Consider the following 26,132-nt stretch of genomic DNA (forward strand, 5'->3'; position numbering starts at 1 on the left):
GGTTTTGTGGGGAGAAGCGAAAGAAAAAAAATCGTCCCAGAGCGAGAAAAGAAAGGAGGAGGGGAAAGAAGGAAGGAAGGAAGAAGGAAGGAAAAGAGAGGAAGGACAGGAAGGAAGGAAGGAAGGAAGGAAGGAAGGGAAGGAAGGAAGAAGGAAGGAAGGAAGGAAAGGTAAGGAAGCGCAAGGTAAGGAAGGAAAGAAGGAAGCGAAGCAAGGATAGGAAAGGAATAGGAAGGAAGGAGCACAGGAAGGAAGAAAAGGAAGAAGAAGAAGGAAGGGAAGGAACGGATAGGAAGGAGGAAGAAGGAAGGAAGAAGGAAGGAAGGAAGGAAGAAAGGAAGGAAGGAAGGAAGGAAGGAAGAAGGAAGAAAGGAAGAAGGAAAGGACAGGAAGGAAGCGAAGGAAGGAAGGAAGGAAGGAAGGAAGATAGGAAGGAAGAAGGAAGAAGGAATAAGTGCATGAAAAGAAAGGCGAGGGAGAGAAAGATGAGACGAGAGAGATAGAGAGAGAAACGAAAGAAAAGGAGAAGAGAAAGAAAGAAAGAAAGAAAGAAAGAAAGAAAGAAAGAAAGAAAGAAAGAAAGAAAGAAAGAAAGAAAGAAAGAAAGAAAGAAAGAAAGAAATGAGATTAAGAGAGGGAGAGAGAAAGAAAGAAATGAGATTAAGAGAGGGAGAGAGAAAGAAAGGAGAGAGAAAGAGAAAGAGAGGAAGAGGGAGAGAGAGAAAGGAATAAATAAAGGAAGAAAGGAAGAGAGAAAGAGAGAGAAAAAAGGAAAAGAGCAGCACAGGCCGGCCCTTCCAAATTAAAACAAGAAGCCCCGAAGTTTTCTTTTTGGTATTAATATTATTTAACATTTAAAAATCTGGGAACTTCAAACAAACTTTCTGCAGGGAAAAGAAAGAGCAAAGAGCTGTTCTCTGGAAACCATTTGTTCACAACTCGAACTGTGCCATTTTGGCTTTGTAACAAAACTGAAGGCGCCCAACCCTGTCCCCCCCTCCCCCCGGCATATATCTTTTCAGCACACATTTTAAAATAAATATTCTTACGAGGCTTTCCAGAATGCCTCCTTGTTATGAATTGATAGGATACAACATCCCGCAGCTGCGCCTGGAAGTCGAGATTCGGTCCTTTAAACACCGGGACAACATCTGCGGGGAAAACCATTATCGCTGCTCCCTCAGCCCCACGGCCGCGGATGGCAGCGCTCTGCCAGGGGAGGGCCGGGCCGTGGGCACGGGGAGCAGCTCCGTGCAGTCGAGCTGCCCGGATCTGGAACATGGAAAGCGGTCCTTTTTTTCCCCTTTGAAAAGTACATATATATATACAGATATATATATATTCCCCGTCTATCCCCTCAAGCCCTATTACCGATCTTCCCCTCCTGCTACTCAGCTAGTAAAAATAAACCCAAGTACTCTCAGTAAAGCCGTTCCTTCAGATTTTAAGGAAAATAATAATGGTAATAATAATAACTACTAAAAAAATCCAGGGGTCTATTCGGGTGTGTCCAGCCTGAGAAACATGGGATGAATCCGACCGGGTTCTGGACCCACTCTAAGACGAATTCAGCCTCCAGCATATTTTCGCAGCGCATTTGCTTAGCGAAGCATTTCTGCTGAGAAATTCCTTCGCCAACAGCGTTTATTATTCATAAACGCAAAAAGCATTTGCGCTGTGGTCTCCTGCTCCGGAGCTTACAGCAGGTGCCAGAGCTCTCTTCGGGGGCATAGGTTCATGCGTCCATATACACGCACTATGAAATAAAACGACACTTTTGTCTATTTAGAATCAAAAGAAACAACGGAGAAATGTTGAGGTTTTAAACACTTCCTATGTTTATACGGTTTAGGCTCTGTCCGAATGGATTCTGTGTCATTATCAGGTTTCAACCTCTGTTATCTCGATGGTTTTAACGAGATGCTTTGGTGCAAACTGTGCTGCCCGTCCTCCATGAGCTGCACTCGGTCGGGGTACAGTTGTACATATGGTGTGTGTATGTGTGTATGGTGTGTGTATGTGTGCATATGTGCATGGTGTATGTGTGTAGAGCTGCACAGGTCAGAAATAACTTCGTTTCCCAGGCAGATAATGAAGCGCCAGCACTTCACTGAAAATGCAACTCACAGTATCGTAGGATTGACATCTATCGACATGATCATCCACCAAAACCAAAATAAAACAGTATTGCTGAGCTCACGCTTGAATAGATTGACCTCAGCAGAGAAACGATTCGCAGTCGACGTGCCTCCTCGCCTCTGCGTACCCAGCGCGATACGTCCAGCCTTAATGATTTCATACTCCTATCCCATCGCCGCACTCCAGCCACCCCTCGGCTCTCTGCATCCAGCAGCCGGCCGTCCCCACCAGGTGCCCCGCGAGAGGGAGCAGAGCCCGCAGGGAAACGCGAGCTGAGCCCCGTGACGCGGGGCGATGCCCTCACCCACCCCCGTGAGCTCCGATTCCCGCAGCCGGAGCGGAGGGCAGGAACAGCGGCTCGCTGTGCGGCACGGGGCGGTCACCTGGTGGGTCCCCATGGCGTTACAAAAACGCGTCCGGGAAGTGTTTTGTTGCAGGTCCCCCCGACCCGACAGGCACCGGGTGGGAGCAGAGCCCGGGGCTGCCTAGAGGGGAGAGAGGAGCCCTCGTCCCACCCCTCTGACACATGCAGCTACAGAAAATGGCTCCAAAAAGATTCAACAGCCACACGGTCAGGCCGAGCCCTGCTGCCCGTTTAGCAAAGGTAGCGGAGGGCCGACTGGGTGCGCGGCCCGGTGCGGCCGGGAGCCCACGGGAGCGTCCCGGGACAGCCGCTGCTCGCCGCTTCGCTCGGCTCTCCTTTTTCCTTTTCGTCTCTATGCCAGAACACTGGAAAGAATTAAACACTTTAAAGGTTTGCATTTGAAACCGTGACTGGAGTAAACTATGAATCAGGTGTAAATAATTATCAACGTCAGGAAAGCAGCAACTGCTGCGTGTGGTTTATTCATCGCTTTTTTTTTTTCTTCTTCTCCATTTTTTTTCCCCCCTTTCTTTTGAGTCGTTTGATCATTTCCATCCCTAACTGTTTGCCAAATTCACATCTCCTTAACGTGCTGAGAGCCCTCTGGTGCCCACAGCCCGGATCGGGTCGGTACCATTAGTGCTGAATGAAGGACTCTGCCCATTCGCAAATGCCACCGGAGCCTCTCGGCTGACGGCAACGGGGAAACACGTGAGTTACGGAGCAGAATAAATAGTTCGAATACAATGGAGCCAAAATCGAACGGGAGAGCTCCGAGGGGCACGGCAGACGGGGTTCGGCCCCAACGCACGGAAATGGAAGCAACCACGGAACAAAAGCGGCGGAGAAAAGGGAGAAACGCGGCCACAGATCACATGCCATAAAAACAAAAGCCCGGGGCTGATCCCACCCTTCCATTCGCGTTCAGTTCTGCCCGCGTCCACCGCTCTTTTTGCGTACACTGCAGTTCGAACCCATTTGTCTCTTCAGAAAGCCGCGGTGGGAAAAAGGCAGAGAAAAGACCTCTTTCTCGTGTGTGTCCTCTTTTAAAATCTCCCTGCACACCGAGACACCACCGGAGCATGTTCTGGTGCTGTAAACGTGTTTTTATCACGCCGTAAATTCCTGCCCCTCTGACAGAGCGGCCGGAAATGTAAATCACACCGTGGAGCTGAAGTTATGAAAAAGTTCGTTACGTTTCTGCGTCCGAAGGAGGATCGCGGCGCTGCGGGGTCGGTGGAGGGGGGGGCTGGGGAAGGGGGGGTGAGGTTGTTTCCTATTCTCCAGCTCCGCCGAACTGTGGCTCCGCGGTGCCGGGGACTTTGATGGGAAGGAGCGGACAATGTGCAGAGTCCCTGCCTGTGACACCCAGGCCACCACCACTTGGGAGGTCTTTCGGCCTAATGCATCCACAGCTAACTGCTCCCAACAGGAGGCTCTGCGGATCAGCCGGGGTCACAATTACACTTCTGCTAAAGGCAAAGGCTTAAAGAAAAAAAAATTAAAAAAAAAATGGAGGGAGGGAGAGAGAGGGGAGAGGGCTGGGAGGGCGGTAGAATTAAAGCTTTTCACTTCATCTGAAGAAGGAAAGGCCGAGAGCGAGAGAGGATAGCAGGACTCGTTCACATGAAGCATATGCAGGGGGGAGGTGGGATCGTCCCGTCGAGGAGACCGTGTGCCCGGGGATCGCCTGGCCCGAGGGCTGAGACGGCACTGTGCCGCAGGGGGGGGCTCCGCGGAAGCCGCTCTGCAGCCCTCACTCCTCGCCGCAGCGGCGGAGACCGGACGAGATGGAGGCGGGGGTTCCCGGCGGCCGTGCCAGGAACGGAGCCCCCCTCCAGTCCTCCTCGCGCCCCGCCCGCTCTCCCTCCAGTCTTTCGCTCTCTCTAACCCCCCCTCCCACCCCCACTCCCTCCCGGCTGCCCGTAGACCGGGCGGCAGCCGCGGGTCCCTCATCCCACTCCGGCCCGGCGCTGAGCTTTCCCTACCGGGAGACTGCGGCATCGGTAGGGCCGAGTCGGGCCGGGGGCACCTCACCACTCTCCGCAGCTCCCCCCGTTCCCGGCCATGCTCGAATCAGCGGCAGCCTCTCACCGTCCGACCCCCCCTGCTCAACTCTCGCCGGGTAGCGAGACGTTGTTCAGGGAAGGGGCGAGCTCCGGAGTGCCCCCCCCCCCGCCTCAACCCCAGAAATGCCCCCGTTCTTTCCGCCCCCCGCTTACCTGAAGACGTCCCGCTGCGGGCTCTGAGCGCACTGGAGGCGATCGGGGAGCTGAGAACACCCCGACGGGGGGGAAAGGGGGGAGGGTGGGGCACGGCCCCCCCGCGCCCCAAGAAGAACCGGCTGGAGGAAGAGAAGGTGGGAGACCGGGAAGGCTTTTTCCCATTTTCTCTCTCCGCTGGAGCCGAAGTGACCCGCAGTATCTGGAGAAGGTTTTTGAAGACGTTCAGGAGGGAGGGAGGGAGGGAGAGTTTTCTGCTGAGAAACTCAATCTGCCATACAGTAGCGGCCGCGTCTGGGATCTGTCACTGCTGACAGCACCACAGGGCACAGACATGATCTTCCGCACAACACTGCAACTCCCCAAAATACCCTCCTCGCTCCCAGGGTGTCTGCCGGGCTGCACCGCGCGCCTCCTCCAAAAGAGGGAAACCGGCCGAGCCCCGAGCAGCCGAACACCGCTAGCGGGACGAGGAGCAGCCCCCCCGAACCTCCCCCCCCCCACCCCCCCGCTATTAGGAGCACACCGCCGGGGCGAGGGGCGATGGCACGCCCTGCCGCTGCAAAGGTCGTACATGTAAGCGCGGGCGCCGTGAGATGGCCGAGAATGACTTTAATGAATAATTTCAGAGACAGTTACGACTTTGGATAATTACCGCGCTGCTCTGTGAGAGCTTCACTATGGCAGAGACTCAGGGCCGGGCCGCTCTCGGCTTTGCCCCCCCGCCCCGCTGCGAGGTCCCCCTCCGGGCAGCGCTCCCACAAATCTGAGGAGCCGCGGGCTCTGGGCTGGGATGGGGTGGAGGGCGGACCGATATTATGATTATTTTTAATCTCTTCCGCCTCCTGTACTTTCTGGCAGAACATTTCATTGTCTTTTAGGCTCATTTTAGAAAGCTGCCACGGGTTTGCACGCTTGTTTGGCTTTTTCAAAGCTCACCATACGCAGCTGTTTTAGCCTATGGCCACATATGGCATGCGAGTAGGGACCCCTATAGGAGAGTCGTCCTCCCATTACCTCCACATGTTCTCTCAATGTACTCGGCCAGGAAACCACCTCTCCGCTATGCATTAAAATATACATCTGTATCTTTCTTTCCCGAATCCTTCGGGCAACTCAGGGTCCCTGTCTCGTCTGCACGGCACCCACCGATGGGAGCCGCTCCGCTCCGTTCCCATTGTTCTGCGCACACGGCCGCTCCCGGCCGCACCGTGTCACATTGGGACCTATTGGGGCTTTCCGGCTCGGTTTCGTTCCATGGCGTTATATTTTCCTTTCCTTTCGCTGTTTTGGTTTTGCACCTCTATCCCTTGCCCGAATCCGGGTGCCGGTGGGAGCGATGGGATGGGAAGCGGAGCGCAGCATTACCAAGTCACAAAGGAAACGTTCCCTTTCCTTTCGAGATTACACACAGACACAGCCGAGCGTTGCCGAATCTTAGGGGGATTTGTTTTATTTCATTTTATTTTGCTGGAACAAAGAAATGGAAGCGCGTGTTTTAATTCGTTTTTTTGTTGTTATTATTATTATTTTAGGATCACGAGAGTGGTTTTAAAAATTATATTCTTTTTCTCCTGGAAAGGAAAGGTTTTTTTACCCGGAGAATGTGACCCTGCAGCCGGAGGGGTTGCCGTTATCTCTGTTTCTTGCAGACGGCTCCAAACTCTCTCCCACCGCCCCGCCCTGGCTGCAGCAGCGGCGGCGGCGCAGCGGGCGAGGGCTCGGGTCGCCTTGCGGAGGTATTGCTGGGATCGCCTCGGGGGGAGGTGACCAGAGAGAGTGTCATGAAACGTACAGAACAATAAAGTTAAAAGTTTGGGAAAAGAAGCGTGGCACTGTGTGTGGGTCCCGCTGAGTTTGGAATCGAGGAATCATTAGGGTTGGAAGAGACCTCTAAGATCATCATGTCCAACCCATCCCCACCCTGACCACTAAACTACGTCCCTCGGTGTCACATCACCACGTTTCTCGAACAGCTCCATGGACGGTGACCTCAGCACTCCCTGCGCAGCCCGTGCCACTGCATCACCACTCTTTCTGAGAATAATTTTTACCTAATAACCGACCTGCACCTCCCCTGACACAACTTGAGGCCGTTCCCTCTGGTCCTAATGATAAAGCCAGTTCTATCGCCTGCTCCTCGAGCCGGTCAGGCTTCCAACCAGCCAGGACTCGGCAGGGTGTAGCAGCAGGTGCAAGGCCATCTCCTGGCAGCAGCAGCGCGTTCTGGTGGGAGCAGCCCAACTTCCCAGCGAGCCAGGAGCCTGCAGCTGCCCGCACGTAAGCGCGGCACTTAGGAAACAGCTGCCGGGACATAAGGTGGAAATCTACCTGGCCCGATGTTTGCTTTGGAAGCGAGCACCCGCGCTGGGAGAAAAAGATAAAGCCAGCGCCTGGCCGGGGGCTGAAAGGAGAGGGGGGAGAGGCCGATTACAAGAGCGGCTTTTGTTCTTGAGTCTCCCGGGGCCAAAGAAGCTCTCGGCCGGTGGCGGAGAAGCCCCGGGCTCGGAACGCGGCACCGCACCGCTACCGGGCCGGGCCTGGAGAACACCGACGGGATGTCGCCCAGCACGGGGATGGCTGCGGGCCGCGTGACGTCAGTGCGGCTTCTGCTCCGCGCCGCGAGATAGAGGCAACAGGGCCGGGGGAAGGGAGATCCTAATCGTTCCCAGATGGCTCTAATAGCAGATATAAAGACTTACACAGCATCCGAGAATAAATTTGTAATCAACGCTCTACCATCGGATTATCAAAGCGGCTACTTCGGGAGGGGAAAATGAAGGTGGAGGGCTCTGGGAAAGAAGAGGCAGACACACACACGGCTACGGGGCGGGATGGGGTGCGAGGCAGCGGGTAGCCCCGGCCCGGCCCCACGTCCTTTGGCTACAGTTAATGGGAGCACGCATAGTTCAGGTAAGCGCCCCGCGTTAATCTCCGTTGTCTGAAGCAACAAACCCCAATTAGAAACGGGGAAAAAGTAAATTGGAATTAGCTGGAGAAGGCGCGTATTTCAAAGCCCACAAAATACAACAGGAAAAAAACCAACCAACCAACCAAAACAAACAAACAAAAAAAAAACCGTACTCCAAATTAAAAAAAAAAAAAATAATAACAAAATGCAAAGCGTCGATAAGCCCCTCGTTACAGCAGAGGGGATTATGCCTTCAGGAGCGCGGAATGCGTTTCCTTCCCATCGCTGCTTGGAAGTTCCTCCTGGGCGCTTCTGCGACCGCCGTGCGGTACGTGTGAAGGAGGAGGATTAAGGGTGAGTTTCCGAGCGCGGGAGGAGGATATTTTGCTTCGAGGTTTTATTATAAACCTTCTCCCCCTCCTTCCCGCCCACCTTTGGGGATAGCCTCGGCTCAGTGGCATCCGCCGGGCGTGTTTATGTCCGTACAGAGCCCGCGGATGTCCCGGCGCTCGTTCTGGGGGTGTCTGCGGCTTGGGAAGAAGGGAGCCCGTCGCAACGCTGTGATAACAAAAAGCAAATTAGCTGTAACCGTTGCAATCATCTGCTGACGTACGGAAGAGCTCCTGAAAATGAGAGGGTGGGAAAAAAAAAAAAAAGACAAAAACCAAAAACAAGAAAAACACACAACAAAAATTAATCAGCGAATTTTAAATCGCAGTTATTGAGCTGATCTGCCCCACTGGCAGATGCACGTCCCACAGACGGGGAGCACACGGGGCAGCCTCGGGAGACAGCGGTCGGGATTCGGCCTGCACCTCCGCCAAAGGAGCGGTGGGCTTTGGGTGCCGAGGAGAGGCCGGCCGGGAGCACTGCTGCTTCTTTACAACGTGGGGAAAAACCAAACCAAACCTCGTTTGGTCTAGAAGTGAGCGTTAAGCCGCGAGCAAAGCCGGGCTGGACCCACCCGGTTGCACCGCATCACACGGAAATACTGCAGAGTGGTTGGGCTGCCTACGGTCGGGTCCACAGCAGCAACTTGCCACGCACCTTCCACACAGCTGCCCCGAGGCCGCGGATAACGCTCTTATCAGTCCCTCCGCTTCACAGAGCGGGGCCGGGGCGCTGACATCCCGGCTACCATCAATTCACCTTCTGCCACCCCGCTCCCCCATTTAGCTTTTTGCCGGCTCCGGCCTGTCTAGGGCTCTCGTGGACTGTTCCTGAGAAAACGGTAACATCCTCACTGCAGAGCAATTAAAAGAGATCCTTCTTAGCACGTCCACGGGGACTCCCAGGGCTGAAAAATGAGCGTTTGAAGAGGAGAGAATTACGGATCGGTAAATCCCGGAGAGGGCAGCTCCCGGCCTCAGCCCTGTACCCTGGATAGAGACGAAGACTGACTGGGAGGGCAGAAAGGGGATTGGGGCTGGGGGCAGCAGAACCCTCTGCTTTTTCAGCCCTGCCTCTAGCAGGCAGGGCAAAGTATAGAATGGGAAAAGTCTTCGCCGCAAGTGCTACAAACAAAGGCAAGTGGCTGTAAACACGGCCCGACGACGAAACGCACGGCCGGGCAGCCTGACCCGCCGGGAAGAGGGCACGGCCCTTTGGTCCCGTTGTCGTAACCCCGCAACCTCCCCAGCGCCGGTGCGGTACGCCCTGATCTTGGCTCGGGCAATCGCACCTCTACCTCCGCTCATGGTCGGGGGCGGCGGGAGCCACTTCCTCGGGCGCGGACGGGCACACGGCCGAGGACCTGCAGAGAGAGCCAGCACGGGTTTAGTGGGAGCAACGATACCAAGCCGAGGTTTATCACGAAAGAGGCGGAGGGGGCTGAAAAAAAAGCTATGTAATTCGTGAAAGCTTTAAGAACCACTAAGTTAATAACACTAAGCTCACCGCAGCAAATTGTAAATCCCCATCCCACGCAAAGCTCCGGCCCTGATCCCTCTTCTCTGCTCTGTACGGGATTACCTGGGCCAGCGGGGCATAGAGAAGAGCCAGAACCCCCCCGCGTCCCGCAGCCTCCGGCCCCGCCGTGGAGCCCCCGCCCGATAAACGCTGCAGGCACAGGGTGGGGGGAACCGTCCGTCACCCCCTCCTCTCAATCGGGCACTGGGTTAAAAACGAACCTCGGAGCCATCTTTATAATTTAGTTTACTTCCGAATATTTTAAATATTATGAAAAAAAGCCATAAACAACGCTGTTATTCAAAACATTTTGAGGTATAAAACATAAAAAGATTTGGGTTTCTTTCCCCACCCTCTCTCTCTTTTTTTTTTTTTTTTTTTTTTCTTTTGTAAAAAACACACACAGTGGTTTATTGAGTACTTACAACGCTTACACCTTCAATATTAATTAGATTCCACTTTTTCCCTTATGGACGGAAGTGCACATAACCAATAACTGCCGAAAAAACATCTCAGAATACCGAACAATCACAACAAAATCACGACACGAAATACGGAGCCGACCGAACGCGGGTGCAACTGCTTCTGTTGAAATAGAACTTTATAATCCCAGGAATATTTATATCCAAACGGCCAAGTATTAAAGATACACTTCACATACACACTAATGCCAGGGAGGGATTGGTTTGTTTGGGTTTTTTTTTCCTCTCCTTTCTTCTTCTCTACGGTTCTGTTTTTCCCCGTGGGTTTTATATAGAGCAAATAACATTCACGAAACGATTAGAGACGTTATTACCCCTTACCAAGCCGGAGTTTCTTCTTCATAGCCATCTATGGAATGCTTTTTCCCTCTCCTTCAAATATCCACATTTTAGGGGGGTGGGGGAGAAATTGCACATAAATAAGCGGGATGGTTCCGAACGCGAGAGTCCTCGGGGTGCGCCGAGCAGGGCCCCCGTTGCGCTCACTGCTTGAGCTCCAGCGCCCAGACGTGCTGCGGCCAGCCTGTCCGCCCTTTGGTTTTCTTATCGCTGCTGCTAACTGTGCTTTTCAAGATTTCATTCTGGGGAGACAGGATGCGAAGGAAGAGAGAGAGAGAAACAAAGCGGGGAGAGGAGAAACGAGATTAGGCAAATTCCTGACTTCCTGGCTCGTCCCGGCCGCGGCTCGAGAGAGAAATCTGCGAGCAGACGCCGCTCGGCCTGGGGCCTCCGCGCTGCGGGGATGGGGCGCTGCTCTCGGGGCGGCCTCTCTGCGGGAGGAGAGAGCGGGGCTCGCCGCTCGGGAGCCCTCGGGGCTCCGGGACCGCGCCGCATCGCGCCGCACGGTCGGGCCTGAGGCGCAACGGCAGCCTCCGAAACTCGGGGGAACGCGGCCCGAGCTCGCCGTGAGGCCCTACGCGAAGCTGGGATGGGAGAAGAGGGACCTCCCTCTGAAGGTCGCGGGGCAGCTCCGACGCGAAGGCGCCGCCGGGCCGCCCGGCTCCGCGGTCATCGCGCCCCCGTCCCCTCGGCGAACCCCAGCTCCCGCCGCCGCCCGCAACGAGCCCCTCCCGCCCCGTCCCGCGGCACTGACCAGCTCCTTCTTCCTCTTCTCCTCCTTCACGTCCGTCTTCTTGATCTCTGCCTTGAAAGCCTCCGCCTCCCCGTTCTGGTCGTCCTTGGCCAGCAGGTCCATGAGGTAGGAGATGTAGCAGATGGCCAGGCGCAGGATTTCGATCTTGGAGAGCTTCTTGTCGGGGGGCAGCGTGGGCAGCAGCTTGCGCAGCTCAGCGAAGGCGATGTTGATGCTCTGAGTCCTGCGCCGCTCCTTGCGGTTCGCCGTGCCCCTGCGCTTCACCGGCCGGGGCCCCCCGAGCCCGGGCGGGCCGCTCCCGGGCGGCACCCCCCCGTAATGGGAGTGGTCCATGCCCGGCGCCCCGTTGGCGTACTCGGGGCTGTAGGACAGAGCCATGCTGTAGTCGGGGGGGGACATCTCCGGGTGGCTGCTGATAAGCCAGCCGTGGAAGTAGGGGTTCTCCTCGTGGCCGCAGCGGGTGGCGGCGGCGGCGGCGGCAGCGGCGGCGGCGAAGGGGTAACCCTCATGGTGCACCACCGGGTGGTGGGGGAAGCCGCCCACCAGACTCATCGCCGCTGCCTCGCGCGCCCCGGCCCGCCCCCGGCCCCGAACGAAGTTCTCCCGCCGCCCGCCCCAGCCCGCCGCTCCGGCGGCACCGCTCGGCCCTCAGTGCCGCTCCATGGGGCGCTGCTGCGGAGTCTCCGCGGTTGCCCGAGCGATCCCCCCTCCCCAGGCGCCGCCGCCGCCGCTCATGCGTTGTGCCTCCACCTCCTTCTCCTCCTCCTCGCCCGGGGCTGGGTCTTCGAGGAAGCGCGCACACACGCGCGAGAGAGAGGGAAAAAAAAAAAAAAAAAAAAAGGAAAAAGAAAAAAAAAGCCCTACGGAGAGCAGTCGATCAGACAAATGGACTCGGCTTCCCAGCCCGGGCTCTTCCTCGCCTCTTTCTTCCCTGTTCTCTCGCTCTCAAGTCCGCGGCGGCCCGGCCGGGTAGTACTTACACGCGGCCCCCCTCCATACGCCCCGGCCCGCTTGCCGCTGCCCTCTCCCCTGCGCTCGGGGGCCGCGGTCGGCTCCTCTCCGCGCCGTGGGGCTCAGTTAGTGCTCGGCGCTCCGCTGGGACATCGGGCGGGCGGCGGGGCTCGGCTCGGCGCGGCCCGGGGCACTGGCAGGGCTCCCCGGGCCGACCTCCATGGACAGCTACATGTTTAGGGCCGCTCGGGTTAATATATGGCGTCAGAGGCGGCGACCGCCAATGGTTGGAGGCGGGGGCGGAGTCCGCGGGTCTCCGCAATAAAACTTTTTGATGTCGGCCCCGCTAATTGCCCCGCTCCTCGGCCGGGATTGGCTGCCCCTCCGCATCCAGAGCGTAATTAAAACGAGGGGGGGTGGGGGGCGGAATTATCATGGAGGCAGAGGTTAATGCAAGTGTTTAGCAGATGCCTTACTGTAAAATCTTCGTTAAAAAAAAAATTATATATATATATATATAGCAACAAAATCATTAAAACTTAAATATGGGACAATCTCGAGCCAGGTACAGTATGGATGCTGGAGGTTGCTTGGCAAAAATCGTTGCGATCGTGCCGTTTACGGAGCGCTTCGTGCCGCTCCGTAGAGGATCACGTAAAAGCGGCTTCCAAGGGCACTGCGGAAGGCCCGGCTCGGCCGCGATGGGCGACACCGCGTCCGTGCGCGTAGCGCCGCGTAACGCACATAGAGGGAGTGTGGGAGGAGAGCACCGCGTCGCGTACCGGGAGAGCGGGCTCGGCCGGGACGGGGCTTTCAGCCGGAGCCGCTCCGAGGCACCTCCACTGACTCCGGTTCTGAGCGCTGCCCCCCGGCCCGCGGCTGCACCCGCACCTCGAGCAGCGGTCCTGGCGCGGTGCGGCTCCAGACGTCAGCTCCGTGCTTATTTAACTGGGCTCGGCGGTAAGTCACAGAATCTTCCTTACAGCGTGTTCGGAGCCTGCCGCATCGCCTTTAGCGACAGATACAGACACTTTTCTCCGCATTCTCACTCTGCGGTAAAAAAGAACGGAGCCCGTGGGATGCACAGTTCCAGGTGTTTGACTTTGAGGGGAGGAAAGCGAACCCCAGGCTGTGACCCGCGGAGTGCTGGGAGATGAGGCCGACTGCTGTTATCCTCAGACGGAGCCGAGCATAGCTCAACTGTGGGGAAATACCAAATCCCCACCCTTCTGCGCACTGCCCGACGGCTGAGCTCATTCGGCGTATATTACAATGCGACCCCGCACTGTAGGCAGTGTGGAAAACTGTGTCAACAGGAGCCGAGAGGTCGTAAATTAAAGAAAGAGAAAGATAGAGACGGAGGAGCTGCAGAGGCGGCGGCGGAGCCGCGGGTCCTTCTCCTGCGGGAACTCGGAGCTCTCGGGGCGGAGGCGGCGGGGATGCCTGGGGACGGCACTGGGGAAGAGCAGGCGGGGAACGGGCCCGGCGCTGGGGGAAGGAGCAGCACTGAGCCCGAGGTTCCACTCGGCCGCATCAGGGGGCTGTGGGGCAGCAGGAGTGGCGGGCTCGGCGGGCACGGCCGGGGAACAGAGCGGGTGATGCCAGGCTCCAGGGGGAAGGGGAGAGTTGTGTGCGGTCTCTGGGGACGGTACAACGGGACAGAAAGCGCCTGTGCTTGTGTATGAGTATACATACACCCGTGTGCGCGTCCGGTGTACGCTACGAAAAGGCAAAGCCAGTCCAGACGTAGAAAGTATGTAAATACACGTTCGGCCATACGTACACATGCTTGTATCAGTCTAAAAAGACTGATAATCTCTATCTATGTATGCGCTCACTTGTTGTATTGTCCTAAGGAAATAACGTATCTCCGGTGTAGATTTTTAGATCGCAGAGAGGCCACGGGACCCCGCGCCCGTACAGCCCCGCGAAGGCCGCCGGCACAGCTCCTGCAGCGACGGCCGGCACACGCCGCTCCTCCGGCTGCTTTCGGCCGCGGTGCTTTCCTCGGTGCGAAGCAGAAGAGGCATTGCCGAGGCTGGGAGAGTGCATGGGCTGAGGAGGGGGACGTGCTCCTTTGCACTCCCCTTATTCGTGTAGGAGCTTTCTGGCACGCCACGGGTTGGACCGAAACTGCTGCAGCGTCCGTGGCACTGCGTGACTCCGATAACATCCCCTGTGATGAAGGGAACGGAGAACGTGAGACAGAGAAAAAAGAATAAAAGACTCAGAAGATGTGGCTCAGAATATCGGTCTCGAAGCTCGAATCGTTATTGCTCAATTAGCTTTGGATAAAGGGGCTTTCCCGCTAAAGCACCCAGCAAGACCATACACATAATTTTCCTCCTACAGCCCAGCGATTGCTTATGCATTTCATAAAACGAATTTTAGTGCGAATGCCTCCCTAGTGTCCTCCCCCAATTCCTCTCCTCTCGGGCCTCGCTTTGCTGGAGCTTCCACAGCCCTACACAACGTCCACAGGACAAGGCTCAGGGACAGCTGACAAGTTTTTCCCATCTCCCATGTATCGATTTGAATCGTTGTATTATTTTTTTTCCCCACTCACAAATCAGTCGTAAGTCTTTTCAAAAGAAAAGGAAAAAAAAAAAAGTTAAAAACAAAAACAACCCAACTGTCCCCGTATGTCACTTTTTTCCTCGCCAGGGGGAAAAAAAAATAATAAAAAAATAGGTTGCACGTCAGGCGGGGATCTCTGCTGCCAGACAGCACTTTCCGAGCTCGCCGCAATTAAGAAGTTTTGTTGGCGACCACGCCGAGGCTGCTTTTCCCTCCCCTCCACCTCGGGCTCTTTCTGTCTTTGGGCATTTATCTGAGGGTGACTCACTGGGGACAGCAGAACGACGGCGGCGGGCCGTTTCGGGGGACGCGAAGCCGCCCGGGGCCGGGCAGCGGCGGCCCCACAGCGTCATGGGGTTCCGTGTCCCGTCCCGCTCCGGGCGGCCGCGAATGGCCCCTCCTTCATTCACCTTGCAGCTCCACTAACCCAAGGAACCCCCCCAGAACCCCAAGGGCACCCCGGCCCTGCCGTCTCCACCCCCGGCTCTCTTTTCCCCTGGTTTTCTGCCTACCACATAGCTCGGCCGCCCGCTGCACGGCTCGGAATAGCTTTTGGATTTATAGCGTGCGTGATGTCACTGACTGGGAGCTAGGGAATGGGAGAAGGGTGTAATTCTCGGATGGGTTTGGGGACACTGTGGTACCCCACGTCCCAGCGGCACTTCCTTCCTCCAAGACACAGCTCAGGAGTTCGTGAAAGACCACAAAGCCTCAGGAAAGTGGACTTCTGTAAGGAGGCACCGGAGAAATATCATTTGAAGGTCAACCTGTCAGCGTGGGTTAATGAAAAGGACTTGTGCCTAATGGGCCTACTTATGCCCGCAGTTACACTCAGGCAACCTCGATTTCAGCGTCTGGGGCAGAGGGCAGAATTGGGCCCACCAGGCCCGAACTAATTGCTGCCCTTGAAGGTGGAGGAACCCTGCTTTACGTTACTGCTATGAGGAATGAACGTCCACATATTTCAGCCACGATAACCAACACAGTATAAAAAAAGAAGTAAAAAAAAAGAAAAAAAAAAAAGAAAAAAGAAAAAGAAAAAGGCATACACAAAAAAAGCAGGGATGAGGATAGCCCAGGACAGTGAGCACTATGCAGGTTGCAGTGACTGGCGGTAAGCACGGGACTGTGCGCATTTTCCTACCGCATGTGTGAGCAATTATTCGAGGGCTGCTGATATTTGTGACCGAGGATCCAGAGTTGCATTCAGACCTTAGGAAGAAATCATGGAAAGAAAAAGAAAATGCAACGAACTCAAACCAAGAGCCCCTTCTTTGTCAAAAGGACGATAATAAAGGCTGCATGAAATGCTGCTGTGAGCACACAGTGTGTCTCTGTGTTCCTTGGTTGCCAATCTCCTGAACACCCCCGTGTATTATCACGCACACGGATGCCTACAGACACGCATACATTTTTCCATGTAATGTTATTTGCGTTCCTGGGAAAGAGCATCCTCTCGAGCCACTCTTGAGCCCGGTGCTGGTGAACTCGCTCATGGGTGCCGTTGCTTTATTTCTGATTTCTCCTCCAGCATTCGAAGTTCACGCACTGGAGGGATTGGGTTGGCATCGTTTGGGGTTTGACAAAATTAAACGCTCCCACTGTTATCGACGGAAAGACCTCACCGGATAAGTCAGGGCTTTAAGCACCGTTCACACATCAAAGGCAACCAAGCCTGGTTTAGCAGAAGTCCCTTCGGAGGGTGGGAAATCCCTTCAGCGCCCCCCTGCCCGCAGCCCGAGCTGTGTGTGCCCGGTGCCCGTCTGCCGTGCGCCCGCATGGCATCGTCGGCCCAGCACTTGTCCGGGGCAGCGGAGCGCGGGGCCTCGTCGCGTATCTCGGTGTAATTGATCTGCCCGAGTGAGGTCTTTTTGGTAATTTGGATACACCGAGACTCCAGTTAATGACATATAATCAGCCTTTAGGTCACTTGGTCATTCTCTTATTACAAACTCCTCCTGCTCTCTCTGATCTCCTTTCAAACTAAATTTCACACAAACAAATAAAGCAAGACAGGGACAAGTCCTTAAAACGCAAGAGAAAAAAAATATCGGAGAATTGCTCGTTGGGAACTATAAACATTTTTAAAAAGAAAACCCGAAAAGATAGGAAGGAACATCTTATCGAGAAAGAGAGCATTGTGTACAAAGCACGGGGGAAATCGGTCTGGCTTCTGTTAAAAATGACATAAAATTAAAATAAAAATAATTACAAACAGAAATGGCATGGCATAAACAGAGGGCAGGAGGCTTTACTGGAAAAGCACGATGTAACGTGCTCTGACGACACTACGGCCGATCCGCGGGTGTGTAAAACACTCATTTGCTTCGCTTTCGCCGACAAAAAAAAAGAAGGGGGGAAAAAGAACTAAAAGCCTTTTTCTCTTCGGGAAAGTAACAGAAAGAGCCGCGTGTCATTTACCTCCCGAGACCTGCAGGGAAACGAAGCCGCGGCCAAAGCCCTGGGTGTAAATGCGACAACAAAAATAAATATTTGACATCACGGCGCAGAACATATTTTACGAAGTCAACACTTTGTTTTCCTGCTTTTCATTTTTTTTCCTCCCCCCCTCCCCTCTCGGAAAAGACAATGCCCCTTTTTATTAGGTGCTCCTTAGGAGGTTATTTTGATCTCGCTCCAGGTCCGTCTCTCTGCGGGGAGCACCGCGCTGCGGTGTGAGCAGAGCGCGGAGCCGGGCGGGTCCGGGTGGCGGCTGGGGATTTCTGGCGGGGCGGGATTGTAGCGAACCTCCTGTTTCGGAACCGGAGCTCAATTATAAAATGGAGGGAGAGCGGATCTTAATGTTAGCACTCGAGGAAGAAGCCTGAAAATGGTCTGAAATCCACATTCCCTTTGCACCTTTCAAAACGTTATCGACGTGCGTTTTACCAAAGATCTCGTTTGTATTTAATATAGGGGTTCAGACAGCCGCTAATTGAGCATGTACGTGTATGAGAGGAAAAGAGTGTCACAAGGCCCCAGCGCGGAGCATATCAGTGACAAACCTCGTTGCTGGCTCACTACATTAGCTGCCATTTCAACATTTCCAAGGGCCTCCGCTCCTCCGTCCGCCGGTCCGCAATCGGCTGCTCCGAAGCGCGGTGCCGCGGCAGGGACCCGGCCCTGTAACGCGAAGCGCTCAGGGAGGCAGAGCCCCGACGGGGCGCACGCTGGGGGCCGGCACCGGCCCTGCCCCGGCCCCTCCGCTACCCGAGGGTAGCAAAGGGGGTGCGAGAGGCCAGGCATGAGACCGGCCCATCTGTCCCCCTCGGCCCCTCGTCTTCCCGCTGCTCCCCCAACCTCGGAGGAGCCCCGAGGCCTGGGGGTGGCTGGAAAGTGTTAAGCGCTACCCCCTCCTCCTCCTCCTCGAGCCCCCTGAATGCCACTGCTTTCCTCTAGAGGTCTCATTAGGGAAACCCTAACTGCTATTTTCAACATTTCCTCAATCAAGCGCCTTTAAATAGAGCTCCACAAACAAATTGGCGGCAAAAAGCGCAGATCTTGTCAGGGGAGAGGCCGCTCCAATATTTCACCCTTGTTTGCTTTGTAATTACGGCCGGGCCGGTGGCTACCTGCCCGCTGGGGCCGGCTTCCCTCGCCCCCCGCTGCCGACACCTCTCCCACCCAGCAAGCGGTCCCGGGGGCGGCTGGAAGGGAATAAACAAGAACTAGAGAGCAGCATCGCTCCGCACCCAGCTCTGCCCGAGCTCTGCAGCTCCCAACACGAGGGATTCCCCCCGAAGCCCTGTCCCGAGAGCTGCCCCCGCCCGGCTCTGAGGGCCGTCGCTTTTGCTTTGCAGGCTTCTCTCTCCCGCTCTCTGCTAAACCGCTGTTACGATTTGTTATATTTTCCACAGCTGCTTATTCTTGTTTGACTGTTGTACAAAGCCGCTTTAAATCTGCTGCAGGAAGAATAAAAGTTAAAACCGCTCTTGGACGGGTTCCTGCAGACTCATGGGCGAGTCCGGGTCCGTGGCGGTCCCTGAGCAACGCCGAGAAGCCCCTCCCGCAGCCTGGGGCAGCCGCCCGCTCTCAGCGACAACAAAAATCGGCGCTAATTCAATTACGGCTGAAGCCCGCGTGTAGCAGAGGGGAACTTTGGCGCTTAGGAACTAAGCTGCTATATTCGCTTGGCTATAAAATGACGAGAATATTTTATGGCGGAGGAGAACCGTACAACACAAAAGGGAAATATGACAATAAATCTCTTTTTATGGATCCTCTCTAGCAGCAAAACCGCAAGGATTCCACGGTTTTACCGCTCAGCCGTTTTACAGGTACATCTACAGATGCCTACTCAGAGAAGAGCGCCCCGTTTCCCACCCCCCGCCCCACAGAACGGGGACGTCCGACACCGTGTCCCCAGCCCAAAGTCAGCCCCCCTCGACTTCCTCAGGCGCAGCACCGGCACAAGAGCTCCGTGTGAGCGCTCAGAGGACACGGACTGATCAGTTACGGTGCCACTGCGGTGCCCTTCCCTGCTTTACTGACATGCAGAACTTTAAGGAAGAAGTGAGCACTCTACGGTCCCTCTCCTACTGAACACATACAGCTACTTTCTTTCTGGTTGCTCCCAAATGATAAACGTTTGAGATCGTTTATCCACCCATGGAGCTAAAACACAGCTCTTATTTCACAGGGCCAGGTTTATAGAGAGATTCATGTGCTAAAATAAGGATAGGTAGTTCAGGGGGAGGATTTCAGAGTGGCAAGGAGCCCAAAGCTCCTTGAAGTATGTGCAGGTTCAGCATGGAAACCTCTTTGATGATTTAAACCCTGGATATGTTTGGAAACCAAAATACACAGCTCTCTGCTCTCAGTACCTTCAAAAAATTTGCCTTACAGAGAATATATTATTTCAGAGTCGTGTTCCACCGTAAAATGGCATTTATATGCCCTAAAACCGTTTTATTAAATGCTAGCAAGTCAGCTTCTCAAGCAGTAGGATTATTTTTCTCTGCCCCCATGCCTTGTTTTGGCTCTTTCTTATTATTGAGTCCTAATCAGGTTTACTCTGGTCACCAAAACCCGATTTAGGTTACCAAGAGAGCAAGGAATAGCTGCTAGGTCTGGTGGTTTGCTGCCAGGTTGTGATTTAGAAGTGCAGGCTCAAATAAAATAACTTCACGTATCGTCTCACAGTTTGACATACTTATTTTTCAGTGGATGAGGCAAACGATTTCAGAACCCTCGTTTTCTTAAGAAATGCTGTAGAACAATCTACGGATCTGATACCTCAATCCTTTGTGTGTGGAACAACACCTACAAAATGTAACGGGGGAAAAAAGAAAGATGACTCTCGCTGACAGTCACAGTCCTCCTCATCAAGTGAGTTGTCCTGATTAAGACTGCAGGGTTGCCCGGGGGAGGGGAACCTATTTGTGTGAATTCAAATTTGCATGTGACTACTGCTAAAGGAAATGATGGTCGGGATATTCTTGAGATCGCTCCAGTTCGTTCACCAAACTCACACAGAGGGTCAGAGCACAGCACAGACCGATTGTTCTCCGTTTCCCACTGAGAAGCTGTCCTGGGCTGATCTCTATTGCACAGATGCACTGCAAGCGCTGTTTTACAGCCACTTCAAGGACCTCTGTGCTAGTCTGCGGATCGCAGCACAGGCAGAATAGAAGGAAGACTGAGCCCTGTATGCACAGTTATGCTCAGTGAGCTGGAGGCCAGGGGCTTTGCCCTGTGTGCAGTGGAGCCCACTGACTCCATGGGTGTACTATTCCTTAAGATATGTCCTAACTTGTAAAAACTGTGCATGCCCATTTCATGTGATATGTGCATGCTCACATCTGGGCTGCATGTGTGGAAAAGTAAAGGCACACACCGCAAACAATTTTACATGTGCAATTTTCAAAGTAGGGGTCTATGGGTCTACAGTACAGTATATCTACAGTGCATAAAATGACATTCTTCTGCACAGAAGAGGATTTTTAAGTGGCTTTCAAAGGGAAAAAAAGCAACACACAATTCTTGGTAGCTGAGTTATCAGCAGCTTATTTCTTTTGGTGACTCCTGGATCTTTCTGCAAACCCACCAAGAAAGTGTTGCTCCTAAACGGCAACATGCACACAGCAACCGGAATATTTCAGATCTTCATTTCTACAGGCTGATGTTATTAAAATTAAAAACATCTGCTTTGAGGAATGCAGATTTTCTGGATGTAAATGCTTCTCTACTCCCACGGTAAATTCAACTACTCATGAAACAAAGTGTGATTCTAAACAGCCATCGCATGATTTTGCACAGTAGCAAAGGGAACAGTGCTTCCCTTACTGTTTTCGTTGTTCAAACAACAACAACAAAAAAGGATAAAAGCTTTCAGTTGAGAACGCATTCCTAATCCCTTTGTAGGTAATGGAGTTCCTATCATGTGCTTCTCTGTGACCATTTTGCCATGCATACTGGGCAAAGGTTCACCCTGGTATCTCAAGGACAGCTCCCAGAGAGATGTGCCTGTGCTTGGGATAAGCTTTTAGATCTTTGTCTGTTATCAGCTTACCAATGCAGCTTTCTGACTGGGGAGAGTGTTGAGCAGAGCCCCGGCAGTCTGCATTTCAAATGCTCTCATCTCATCCCAATTAGAGGCACCCTGGGCTAGAAACTCCTCTGCAAATCCAGAGAAAAACTTCCTCCCTTTTGCATTCCCCTTAAAATTGTTTGGATAAACTCGAATATTCGTGTTAGCTTCTCATGTGCTGAAGATAAGCTCTATATTCCTGTTCAAGAATGAGCAAATACATTTATTGACTACCACAACAACACATCGATTGCTGTGCTATAAGTATGCCTCTACACTCTTGACTAATGATAAGTGCAGACTGTGGAGCTGCACTGAATGCTGTGGTATATACATGAAACATTTTGTTTCTTTTGCCTGTTGGGATATATCTAAAAAATAATAATAAATAAATGTTGCAAATATTCCATCAATCCTACTGGTCAGGGAACTGGAAAAAAGAAAAAGAAAAAGGAGATAATCCATGGGAGGACACTGCCCTAATCCACGCAGATGTGGTGTATGACTAAGAAAGCACAATGTGCATAGGAGTTTGTATGGTGCTACCCAGAAGTGAATAATGGACATTCTTTTCTCACACTGACTCCTCATAAATCTGCCACTGGCTAAATTTGAGGGTTTCAGAAATGGTGTTTAAATGGAAACTGAGATGAAAGATAGCATTAGTGTAAACTAAGTAAAAAACCTTGATGCCTATCCATGTTTTAGGAAAAAAAAAAAAGAAGTATAAGATGTTCAAATACTTTTCTATATGAGGAAGAACTTGTCCTCCCTTGGACCACAGGTAAGAGCCTCAAGTCAGGTTATTTTCCAGTAGGCTGGAAGACCTCCAGGCTTGACTGGTGCAGACCTTTTCTCTGACTATTTTCCCTCTTTCTGACATTTTTCTTACAACTACCTTTATCTTTTCCTATTCCAGGACACAATACGAACCACTGAAGATAGTGTAAAGCAAATGGTAATGAAAGGTCCCCTCACAGTTTCCAGATTTGTCATAATATTAACGGTGTCTTCAATCAAATGACCACCGTAATCGTATGTTGTATATCTTCAGAAACACAGCAACTGTAATTGTTTAGCACCAGAAGTGATCAAATGTGTGATATAATTTGAAACTGCACAGTATTTTTTTTACTGAAAAGTTATGAAATCCAGCAATTAGAATGATTTAATTATTATTCCAGAGTTATGTCACTATTTTGTAAGAAGAATTTTAAACAAGATTTTTCTTCCTGACTCTTTCAAAATTTCCAGTGTTTTTATACCAGAAGATGACAGCTCTTTCTTCCCACACCCTATTCCATAAAAGTATTGGGGTGTTTTCAAGATACCCCACTCTTCAGTCTGGACTCCAGCCATTTTAAATACTGATTGCCACTACACACCATTGCTGTCAACAGAAGATCTTCTATCTGTAGGATGGATGCTATAAAGTCATAAATAAGGTCAAAAGAAGGCTTTAAGTTTTAATATTTTTTATATCCTTTCTTTTGATGCATACACATGTACATATGCATATCAAGCTATTGAAAAATTTCTGATTCTCCTTTCTTTGGAGTCCTCATGGATGATGGCATTTGTGAAGGCAGGTGTCTCCTTCTTAGCTGGCTAGAAGCAATTTCATGAAGATCCTGTGGGAATGTCAAGCATTACAATCTTAAAAACTGGAGATTAAAGTGATGAGAAAAATAAAGTAAAATTCACTCATTATGTCAGATATCAAGCAAATGCTTAAAGAGGGGAAACAGCTAATGATGAGTCCTGTGGTTATTGCTGTGAAACACTGATTGCTTTTCTGGTGTGAAGTAAGACATGCTGTCAGTGAATCCTAGATTAGACTCTTACTCTGAGGGGAGGGGAGACAACTTTAGTCTCTTTGATATATGAAGAAGAGAACAGTAGTTGCCAGGCAGAACTCCCCAGCTGAAATCTAGAAATGGATCTGAGAAGCACATGAACATGAAGATTCATTGCTGTCCAGGGGATGCTTCCTAGCAGGATAGACACTGTAAAAGCAAACCAACAGACAAAACATCCTTAGAAATCCTTTATTTGTTTGTTTGTTTGTTTGTTTATTTTCCCAGTGACTTAAAAATACCACAGTTAAAGTTATTATTAAGCCAGATTAATTGAAGTGGATATTTGTTTTCAAGTTTTAAAGCCAAGAATGTTCTTTGTGCCTCTGCCCATTTCTGTGCTCCATGTACCCTGGGCTGTTTACACAAGGATTATCTTGTTTATTTTACAGTTATTATGCTTCACAGAAACTAATCAAGAGAATATTTCTTTTTTTATGACAAAAAGTGGATGTTGAATTGCTCAAGTTGCTTTTATACAACATTCTTGGGTTTGTGATAGTGTGATATTTAATAAAGTGTTTATAAAGACAGATATAATAGTTTATCAGATCTCAGGCAGTCATAATAACAAAACTGCCCTTAGCCTGAGTGCTATGTACTATTCTTTGTAATTTACAACACAGCACTTTCTAAATTACTTCATAAACTAAGAAAGTTGCCTACCAAAGAATCAATCTTATAGGAACTAAGAAATCTTTTCCTAAATATTTTTTCCGTTACTTAGACTCCATACAAATCATTATTAATAGCTTGAACTCAGGCAGAAACTGCACTCCCTTGTAACATGCAACACGTGCATGCTGTAAAACATTTTCATGCTGCCCGATCTACTTAAGTTGCCAGTGGAAGAGACCTTTCAGCCTGAAATTCTACGTGTTTAAAATGCTCTCCTGAAAAATCAGTGGGATAAAATGAATGGAACAGACCAAAAGAAAGGCTGAAGAACTTACAGTGAGAATCCATTGGAGCAATTCAAGTGGGAGTTAGTGAGTTAGTCTTTGAATAGAGAATAGAGCCTTTCATTTCTGTGTTGCTAGCCCAAGTCCCTACCAACTTGTATGAAGTCTGTTTAGTGGGTTCACTGCAGCAGCATGTGAATCAAAGCCTATGGCACCGAGTCCAGCCCTCTTTTTGCTTGTGGCTCAGAGGGGTCCCAGGTACACAAGAACAACCACTCAAAGAAGAGGTCTCTCTACTGAAGATTATCAGAAAAAGGAAGCACCAGTCAGAGTAGTGCTCTCCAAACACCTGCTAGTGCCTCATAAACTAATAAGGCCAATCAGAAAGCTCTTAGGCATTTTGTTTTGCTCTTGCACCAAAATCAGTGGGAGACAGAATGTATCTGAGAACAGAACCTGTTCTCAGTTAACTCATTTCTTCAGGTCTCTGGTGGAGATTTTATAGAGGTGGCACAGATACATCATGCTCACAAGAAAGTTTGTAAAGAGCATGCCTGTAACACAAAGCTCACAGCACTGTGATAAATTTAGGGATGACACATTTCTGGAAAATTTTGTTTGAGAACAAAAATGAAAATCGAATATGGTAGAAATAATACAGTAGAATAAAATATTAGTAGCAGCGTTGTGTTTTCCTTGACACTTCCTATAGATGCAACTGTGTAACAGTATCTAATATTTCTTGTGGTTGCCTTATCTTGGTGGACCACCACAACCAGCCCTGTGGTCACTCTGTGACAAGCCTCACAGTTCAAGCAGAGAACCAAACAGTACCAGTGTCTGTAGTCCCTTTAAGCAAGATGGAAAAATGTCTACAAAAGTCAGGACATTTAACAAAGAGAAAAGCTTATACATTTCGAGAAGATGAAGATGGACATCAGAAAGGCAGGAGGAAGAGACAGAAACCACCTGACTCCTAGCTCTGAGTGAGTTGTGAGCTTTGCAGAGATTACGGCCATCATCCAGGTGAGCACATTGCCACCTGGCTGCTCTGGTGCTGGGATAATGGGGCCAGTAGCCTGGACTTAGTGGGCAGTGAAGCCAAGCAGCTGGGATCTCTTTCTAGGGAAAGGGGCACTGACAAAACCATTGTAAAAGGGACATTGCCCTTCACTCTATGGCAGCGACTCTTGTCAGCCATGAAGGAAAGATATCCCTTCAAGGAAGACCTGATATTTAACCCAGGCAAATGGACCACCATGGAGAAAGGTATCCAGTACTTGAGGGAACTAGCTGTGGTAGAGATGATATATGATGATATATGAAATTAACATGGATGATAGTATACACTCCCAAGATCCAGGTGACATGATACGTATGTGTGCAACATGGATGGTTGTACAAAACTCACCATATTGTCTGTGAGCACCCTGGCAGGAATGAACTGGAAAGGTAACAGAAGACCAATGATGGATGAAGTGGCTGCTCTCACTATACGAAGACAGTATCTCTTCCTCCCTATGGGCTTGTATCTCAGTTGTGGAGAAACTGTCCCAGGAGGTCCAGCAATTCAAAGATGATATGTCTTGCTCCCCACATGTACAAACCAAAGTCTCAGCTATTAGAAGTAAGTGTTCCTCTACTTGAGAGTAAGGGTATAGTGGCTACACACTGTGTACCATCCTGTGGTTTCACCTGCATGACCACAGAGAAGATATGAGGAAGTGGAATGGAAAACTCACCTTGGCCCTACAGGCACAGGTACATGAGTTGCAAGGGAAAACAATCACAAGAGAGAGTCCTTCCAGGAAAATGGCTGCTCCAGTTTCCAGTGGGCAGTCCTCCAGACAGAGAAGATGGTCTGATCTTATTTCTGAGTTTGACAATGAGCCTTCTGGTTCTCATACATGTGAGATGAGCAATGAATACAATAACCAGAACTAGGGCTGTCCTGCCTCCAGGCAGGTGGAGGAAAGGGGCAATTACATTTATTGAGCTGTGTGGATTCGATGGCTTGACACATCAGAACAGAGGTTCCAGTGGGCACTGGTGCAGTGTACTCTAATGCCATCAAGTTATAAAGGGGCAAAACCCATTTGTATTTCTGGAGTGACAGGGGGATCCCAAGAGCTAACTGTATTGGAGGCTGAAGTGAGCCTAACTGGAAATGAGTGGCAAAAGCACCCCATTGTGACTGG

At 51.6% G+C, this 26,132-nt stretch overlaps 1 protein-coding gene and 1 long non-coding RNA gene across 2 annotated transcripts; one reads left to right on the top strand and one right to left on the bottom strand.

The window, feature by feature from the left end:
* The first annotated feature begins 6,712 nt into the window (after window positions 1-6,712).
* LOC116653392 lies at window positions 6,713-10,072 on the top strand. Its single transcript, XR_004307103.1, has 2 exons — window positions 6,713-7,638; window positions 8,355-10,072. It is a non-coding gene; the product is annotated as an uncharacterized LOC116653392 (long non-coding RNA).
* On the bottom strand, window positions 9,923-11,989 carry HAND2 (heart and neural crest derivatives expressed 2). Its single transcript, XM_015861828.2, has 2 exons — window positions 11,120-11,989; window positions 9,923-10,607 (listed from the first exon to the last, which is right to left on the bottom strand). The coding sequence occupies exons 1-2, from the start codon at window positions 11,669-11,671 to the stop codon at window positions 10,509-10,511; spliced, it is 651 nt and encodes a 216-aa protein (XP_015717314.1). The 5' UTR covers window positions 11,672-11,989; the 3' UTR covers window positions 9,923-10,508.
* Window positions 11,990-26,132: the final 14,143 nt, after the last annotated feature.

This window comes from Coturnix japonica, chromosome 4, assembly GCF_001577835.2.
Source record: "Coturnix japonica isolate 7356 chromosome 4, Coturnix japonica 2.1, whole genome shotgun sequence".
In the NCBI taxonomy this organism is placed as follows: domain Eukaryota; kingdom Metazoa; phylum Chordata; class Aves; order Galliformes; family Phasianidae; genus Coturnix; species Coturnix japonica.

Coding starts and splice junctions, on each gene's coding strand:
- HAND2 (XM_015861828.2), bottom strand. CDS start 11,671: ATGAGTCTGGTGGGCGGCTTCCCCCACCACCCGGTGGTGCACCATGAG. Junction 10,608..11,119: donor AGAAGAGGAAGAAGGAGCTG/GTCAGTGCCGCG, acceptor CTGTCTCCCCAG/AATGAAATCTTGAAAAGCAC.